A 7,983-nucleotide genomic window follows, 5' to 3' on the forward strand; every position below is an offset into this window, starting at 1 on the left:
AAACATATTTAACATGCATTAACTTCAAATAGCGCTGTTTGGAGACAACTCAGGTCAACATTTATGTCTCTGTTTGTATCTTTTTTAGTTTGTAACGCGACCCATCTTCAGTATTTATATATTTATGAAATTAAAAAGTGAGTTGTAGTCCATAAAAGTATCAAATATTCACGTTTGGTCCTTAGTTTGCTGTTGATTTTATTTTGAAAGGGTGCGTATCCAGGTGTCAGGTTTTGGTCGTGACGTCATGTCTATAAATTAAAGCGTGATTGGTTTATTTATATGTATAGATGTATATTTTTTTCCACGTCTCACCTGGATGATGTGGAAAGGACCCCTGAATAGCCAATGACGAACTCTGGCTTTCTAGAAAGAGCCGCTTGATTCCAGCTCAAATTGTCGAGAATGAGCGAAGTACACCGGAAGTCCGATTTCAAAATACAAGCTTTCATTTGTAGTGCAAAATATTCAAAAGCAAATAAACCCGTTTTTTAAAAAAAAAATAAATAAATAAATAAAATAAAGTTTTAAACACAGTATTTTCTACATTTTTTTTAAATCGTATGAAAAATATGTAGGAGTCTAATAAAGAAAGTTAAATATGTTTCATATTTTGGATTCCTTGTTCTGATTTCAGTATGAAAAAAATCAGGTTATAACCTTGATATCAGAGCTCAGAATGTTTCGATTTGATGTCCTCTCTCTTTTAAATCGTCATGTTGAAATTGTGCAGCTCATTTGTAAATTCAATCACACCGGAAGCAGAATTATCTATTGGGTCTAACTTGACTGTGGATGGCTGTGGATGCAGGGGAGGGAGCTGTGGCTATTTAAAGAGGGTCGTCCAGTCACGGAGAAATAACACGGGGTCCACGGCGTTGACTAACCGCCTCTAAATGGTCTTCATCCCGCAGCGTGTGTCCGTCTGCGGCCGCTTTGTGTTTATCAGTCTGCTGTGACAACCATCCGTCGACCAGAACCAAACCAGACCAGACCCAGGCCGGTCTACCACCTCTTCCCACCTCCTTTATTTATTTATTTATTTTTTAATTTTATTCCTCGGATATTTTACTACTAATAATAATAAAAAATTAAAAACAATGGGCAAAGATTACTATAAAACGCTTGGCATCTCTAAAGGAGCCACGGACGAGGACATAAAGAAAGCTTACAGAAAACAAGCGCTGAAATGGCATCCGGACAAAAACAAGTCTGCAGCCGCCGAGGAGAAATTTAAGGAAATTGCCGAAGCATATGAAGTCCTCAGTGATCCGAAGAAGAGGGAAATTTATGATCAGTACGGAGAAGAAGGTAATGTGTATTTTTTTTTCGTCCCTTTTGTTTTTCCCCTCTTACTTGTTTTATTTTATTTCTTTATTGGCTTTAAATGCAGCGCTGTGAAGCTGGAGGACAGAACACTGGATGGATGTAAAACACAACTGGCTTTAATTCAAGTCACACACTGTAACAGGGAAAAGCAGCAGGGCCCAGGAAACAGCTGTTCATCCGATCATGGGCCCGCGTTTCTGTGCATTAGCTTGTTTTACACTATAGCTGCAGTCAAAAGCCCCTTATACAGTAAGGGCATCAGACATTTATGCACAAATGATGAAAACACACCAACAGCTTTCCTGGGCTCAGTGTTGCTTATTAGTGTGTGGACATTAATGGATTTTCAATCCAGATGTCTGTGGATGGGAACCAAGTGGAAGAGAAAATAGACCCATCATCTATTCTAATTCCTTTTTTATAAATAAAAACAGAATCAAACAAAAAATAAATGATTTTTATGGATACTGGGACAAAGTTTAGTTTAAAAAATGTACTAGACGCGCCTGTGTGATGGTGTTCACTAAATTTAACACAAAGCTGTAAGTGGGAGAGGATGTCTTTTTAGATTAAAGCAAGGCAAAGGGGGGAAAAAAAGTCCCATGACCTCTTAAAGACATAAAATCGAAAGCGACTATAATTGTGTGCTTTATTAGTGATTAAATCCAAGTTTCTTAAATATCTAAAGGGATATGATTGTCTGTAGAGTCTCTTAAAATGTTCTTTTTTGTTGAACAAACTTGGACAAACTTTTCCTGTCTTGAAGTTGTTTGATACCTCAACTCGGTGCCAAGTTCTGGCCTTTTCAGTCCAGTGCCCTTTCCAAATATAAAACCAGTCTCGCTAGCTAGCCAGGGATTTTCTAGCATCTAGCGTCATGACTGAAGGAATTTAAGCCAAAGTGGATTTTATAATTAGTCCGGAAGCCAACTTCCCCCCACAGATACATTACTTGTGGAGGATGGAACAGAAACAGAGATGTATTCATCTATGGAGTTGAGTTTGTTACAATAAAATTGCTCTGATTGGTGGTTGGACTATTGATGTATATCATGCATTTTTTGTCATTGTTGCTGGAAACACGTCCTCATAATGAAATGCTGTGTTATCCGACTTATATTCTGATTTAATGTGGCTACATGTCACTCAGTACATTTACATGCACCTGAAAAAAAAAAAAAAAAAAAAAAAAATTATTGCCATAATCCGACTTTAACTGGACAACTTAAGTTTTCCTTATCTGATTAAGACACCCAGGAAATTCAATTGGAAATTGATTTTCTCTCATGTATACACTTAATAGGACTTTAACCGGACAACGTGTGTGTGTATGCACCTTCTAATGTTGATGGCTAATTAGGTATTTCTGTTGCACCCCAGGTCTTAAGGGAGGAAGTGGGCCCACTGGAGACGGACAGGGCACCACCTTCACCTACACCTTCCACGGGGACCCCCACGCCACCTTCGCCACGTTCTTCGGGGGCTCCAACCCCTTCGAGATGTTCTTCGGGCGCAAGGCGAACGGACGGGACGACGAGGACATGGAGGTGGACGGGAACGACCCCTTCGGCTCCTTCACCAACTTCAACCTGAACGGCTTCCCCAGGGACGGCCACATCGGGGGCCCCGGGGGGCCGCAGCGCCGGAAGCAGGACCCGGCGATCATCCACGAACTGAGGGTCTCCCTGGAGGAGGTCTTCCATGGCTGCACCAAGAGGATGAAAATCTCCCGCAAAAGGCTAAACCCGGACGGCAGGACCATGCGCGCCGAGGACAAGATCCTCACCATCGAGATCAAGCGCGGCTGGAAGGAGGGAACCAAGATCACTTTCCCGCGAGAGGGGGACGAGTCACCCAGCACCATTCCTGCTGACATTGTTTTCGTCATCAAGGACAAGCCACACCCTCACTTTAGACGGGAAGGCTCCAACATTGTGTATCCTGTTCGGGTGAGCTTACGACAGGTGAGGCCTTTTTCTGTTACGTCACACACTCTGACCACAGTCGTGTTAATAGAGGCTGATAGATGGAGACCAGCTTGGTCACTGTCGATAAAACTGTAGGTGCTAAATGAGCATAGTACCAAACAGTTTGACTTATGCAAACTGGATCATCAAGATTGAGAAATCTGAGCTGTATCACAGTTGAGGGCGGAGAGCCGGCGGCCGCCCACGTGCACACGGTGCAAGATGTACTTATACAGTTCCTCCCACTCTTGTCAGCACTCAGCGTTAGATCTCAGCTCTTCATCATCTCGGCAACGGTATGCAAACAGCAGCAGATCAGCTCCGGCTGACTCACGCAACAGAAATCAAAACATATTTGAACTGTCCTTTTAATGAGCTTCCAATCGCAACGATACATTTTCCTGTCAGCAATCACACACTCGACCTCTTAGCTCTTCCAGAGCTCTTCATCTCATCTCAATGGAGAAAGACGAGAGATAGATCAACTAGAAATCCACAACTGAGGACTTAGGTTGTAGCTGAAAGTTCTGGAGAGCTGATGTCATTCACCTGATGTTAAGATTACTTTGTGTTCCTGTGTAGGTCTGGTTAAATTCAAAAGCTACTAGCTCAGTGACTGCCTAATCTGAGAAATCCCTTTAAAAATAAAAAGCTCAGAGTCTGAGTCAGACATGTTTGGAGTAATGTTAACTGTGCACTTTAGTGAAGAACTGCAGATGGCTGATGGTGGTGCATCATCTGCAGAAGTCTTGTTATGCAGGAATTGGAGCACCCTGTACTCTACTACCGATACAAAGCCAATGGGAGCGTATATCAGATGGTAAACGGTCTGCACATACACCAATCAGCCACAACATTGACCGCAGAAGTGAATAACACTTAAACCATCTTGTGACAATTCAGTGTTCTGCTGGGAAACTTTTGGACTTGGAATTCTTTCATGTGGATGTTACTGAGACATGTAGCACCCACCTAGACCAGACCAGACACCCCCACCCCATAGCAATGACACTCCTTGATGGCAGCAGGATGAAGCCTGACACAGACACACACAAACAGTTTAGGAACAACTCAAAAAAAAAAACAGAAGATCAGCACAAGGTGTTGCCCTGGGCTTCAAATTCACTCATCTGTGGGATGATCCACAGAGGCCCCTCCCTTCAACACATAGGACCCAAAGCCCCCCCCCCCCCACCAACAACATCCTTTTCTAGACACCATAGGACATGTCCATTCTCTGATGAGTCACAACTGTTTTGGAGGCAAGAGAGACCTACGCAGTATTAGGAAAGTGGTCATAATGTTATGCCTGATCAGCATATATTGAGCTTTTCTACCTCAGCGGTTCAGTGCCTTGCACATGGACACTTGGGCCAGCCTTTAGAGATTGGCCAGGGATTAAATCACCCAAACCCTGCAATTAGTCTGTGCCACCATCTGAACCAGGGGGCGACCCTGCAGATATTTTACACTGACACATAATTTTGCTGAAGACAAAAAAAATAAAAAATAAAGGAAACTGCAGTGATGAGATACCAAACTGATGCCACTATAGTGCTATAGTCACTCTACCTCCTCCTCCTCTTGTCCTCCCTTCTCCCGTCAAATGAGCTTCTCAAGGTTTCTTTCGGTTACTAGGGAGTTTTATGTCTTTCCACAATCACTCTTGGAGTTTCACATGATCCTAGATCCTAAATAGACACATTTAGTTTATTAAATGTTATGTGATCATATACAGGCATCAGGTTACATGTTCTCAACAGACCTCACTAATAATCCAGAATTTTATGGACTTTCCCCTGATTATATCCTGCTGCCGGGATCATTTGTTGTGAAAATCAAATCAGATAAAGCTGTGATTACAATAGCACAACATGTGATTATTTGTGTAATCGTTTTATATTTGCAGATTAATGATATAAATACGTGTCGGGAAAAAAATATCCTCATGGCAAATATCTCAGCCAGTGAACAGATTAATGTGTTATTTCTGGCCGCGGTGGATCACACGTGGGTTGCTGTTCTCCTCACTCGCACCTCTCTCCTCCTGTCTCCCCAGTCGCTGTGCGGATGCTCCGTTACCGTGTCGACGATAGACGGGAAGACGTGCAACATGAAGATCACGGACGTCATCAAGCCCGGCATGAGAAAGACTGTCGCCGGGCAGGGCCTCCCCTTCCCCAAAAACCCCGAGCAGAGAGGAGACCTGGTGGTGGAGTTCGACGTGAACTTTCCCGACACGTTGCCAGGCAACGCCAAGGACGTCCTGAAACGGCACTTACCTACTTAGGACCAAACACACAAAACACACGAGGACAGCTCTGACAGCTCACAGATGGATCCCCCCCCCCCTCCCCCCTGCAACCAACGAATGTGCAATTTCTATTTTTGAGCTCTCCAGTGCTATTTCTCTTCGTTTTTTTTTTCTTTTTTTAAATGCCGTGCATGCTGCCAAGGCGACACAAGTGCAAGACTCTGTGGATTGCTGATATCTGAAAGTACACATTTCATGTTATCTTTGTTTGTTGGAAATATTTGGCTGTGAATGAGTCTAGAGTTGCCAAAAAAAAAAAAGAAAATGAAAAGAATCCCACAGATCTTCAGACTTCATTACAAACTCTTTATATCGTCACCAATAGACACAAGATTTCTGAGCTGGACTTTGTGGCCGAGAGCAAAGAGAGTGTGTGTGAATGAGCCGGCGTAAACGTGTGTAGAGATTTTAACCTGTGAAGATACTGAACTTGAATTTTAAAAAATAAATATTTCCACATGAACTGATCGTGAGCTCTTTCAGTCACGGGAGCAGATGATAAACACGTGTTTTTTTTTTGTTGTTTGTTTTTTAAATGCTTATAGAGTCGTTCATAGAGTCCAGGGGGAGCTATGAACTTTAAATGAACCTCTATTTTGATAGTCAGATGTGAATATTTTGCTGTTGTAAAACTGAAACGGTTAAATTCCTGATGTGCAAAGAGCCAAATTAAAAATATGTTGACTCAGTTTAATGCTTTAAGTTACTAATGGTGGAACTATATGACTGTGTAAATATAGCCGTCTGCCCTCAGCTGCTCTCGATTTCAGCTGCCAACACAGAGGCCTTTACATTTTCCCACCAGGGGACGCCACATCACTCACCGTGAGGCAGGGCCCCACGAAAAGGGGAGCTCCATCCATCCATCTATCTATCCATCTACCCATCCATCTGAAATTCTTGCACGTACGTCAGCATGTGTTGAGCTGAGATTTGTGCGAGCGATGAGTCACTGTCGTCCATCGAGGCTGGAGAGTAAACACACCTGCTCCAGCTCATGTGGGAGTTCAGCAGCCGGCAGCGATCCTCTCTGCAAAAAAAAAACGTTGTAAAACTGTTTGGGAACTGGAAAAGTGTCAGTTTTTTCACGTGGGGAAAACACCGTGAACGCTCTTCTAATCGTGACTCACCCGCTGATGAGAGGATGTCGTTTAGGGTAACCATCCAGAAAACTGCAGACCCATCATGTTCATGGTGTTGAGATCGTGTTTTAATCAGATTTACGTCATTTTTTGTTTCAATGTGTTGAGTAATTAACACAAAAAAACACCAAAAATCTTAAAAAACACTCAGATTTAAAAGCTTTAGAGCACTTTCTTCAACACCCCTAGGTGGTCCGTGGAGGTGTTGCACATGTTTGAAATAAAAAGAATGAATATTTGAACCTGTGTATTATTTGAATAACTTAATACTGAATGCAAAATTATAATAGTGATGTATAGCTGTAAATAACACTAGGCACTCCATTTCCCCTGATTGTTTCCACGCTAATAATTAACACCAACAACTCATGGAAAATTAGCAAAATTACTAAAAACAATAATAAAAAAAACATGCTTAAACTAGCAAAAATACAAAAAAAAAGATTTAAAGTCTATAGCATTTCTATATTTGTCAAATTACTATTTTTTCTACATGTCAAATAAAGAATGCACAAAAAAATCAGATGCTAGAATACTTAGAACAATATTTAAAGAATTTAGAGTTTCTGAAGCAACAAAATGTGTTAATATCTGCTTTTAATTTGTGTTTTTCTCCATTTTTCATTATTGTTTTCCCACTTTAAGTAACTAACTCGCAGAATAAGACTGGAAACAAGCAAAAAATATTTAAAACAAGATGATTTACAGATTAAAGCGTGTTCGTATGTGTCAATATGCTATAAGGAAACAAGCAAAAATACTAAAAACAAAGAGTTGAAGTCTATAATGTTTCTTATTAAATATGAATATCTGGTATCGGTTTAGTTTTTTGTCAAAGAGTTTCTGAAGCCACAAAATGTCTTAATATCTGCTGTTAATATACGTCTTTCTCTGTTTATATTCATTGTTTTTTGTTTGTTTTTTTACATTTCAGTGAATTTACTCATTGAAAAACTGAGGAAACAAGCAAAGCATACAGAAGACAAGATGATTTAGAGACTAACATGCAAACATTATAACATTTATTGGCATCTTCTGTATCTTCTTTTGTACCCGCCACATTATGCAACGCACATCTTACTTCAGTCTCCCGTACTAAGTGTTTTATGTTCCCATTTATTGTCTCCTTTATCTCAGATGTTTAAATGGTTAGTGTTAGCTTTTTGCACTGTGCAATGCAATTTAAGTCCTCTGCATGTGCAATAAACCAGGCTCTGAGCGTCTAAAGGTA

General features: G+C 41.1%; 1 protein-coding gene across 1 annotated transcript; it reads left to right on the top strand.

Annotated features, from left to right (window-relative positions):
- The first annotated feature begins 789 nt into the window (after positions 1-789).
- On the top strand, positions 790-6,299 carry dnajb4 (DnaJ heat shock protein family (Hsp40) member B4). The gene is made up of 3 exons (XM_047590713.1): positions 790-1,311; positions 2,710-3,293; positions 5,356-6,299. The coding sequence occupies exons 1-3, from the start codon at positions 1,101-1,103 to the stop codon at positions 5,584-5,586; spliced, it is 1,026 nt and encodes a 341-aa protein (XP_047446669.1). The 5' UTR covers positions 790-1,100; the 3' UTR covers positions 5,587-6,299.
- The last annotated feature ends 1,684 nt before the right edge of the window (positions 6,300-7,983 follow it).

The sequence above is a fragment of the Mugil cephalus genome, chromosome 7, assembly GCF_022458985.1.
Source record: "Mugil cephalus isolate CIBA_MC_2020 chromosome 7, CIBA_Mcephalus_1.1, whole genome shotgun sequence".
Lineage (NCBI taxonomy): Eukaryota > Metazoa > Chordata > Actinopteri > Mugiliformes > Mugilidae > Mugil > Mugil cephalus.

Excerpts from the sequence above, each read along its gene's own strand:
- dnajb4 (XM_047590713.1), top strand. The coding sequence starts at position 1,101 with ATGGGCAAAGATTACTATAAAACGCTTGGCATCTCTAAAGGAGCCACG. Across the intron at positions 1,312-2,709 it reads TGATCAGTACGGAGAAGAAG|GTCTTAAGGGAGGAAGTGGG; the intron begins GTAATGTGTATT and ends GTTGCACCCCAG. Across the intron at positions 3,294-5,355 it reads TTCGGGTGAGCTTACGACAG|TCGCTGTGCGGATGCTCCGT; the intron begins GTGAGGCCTTTT and ends CTGTCTCCCCAG.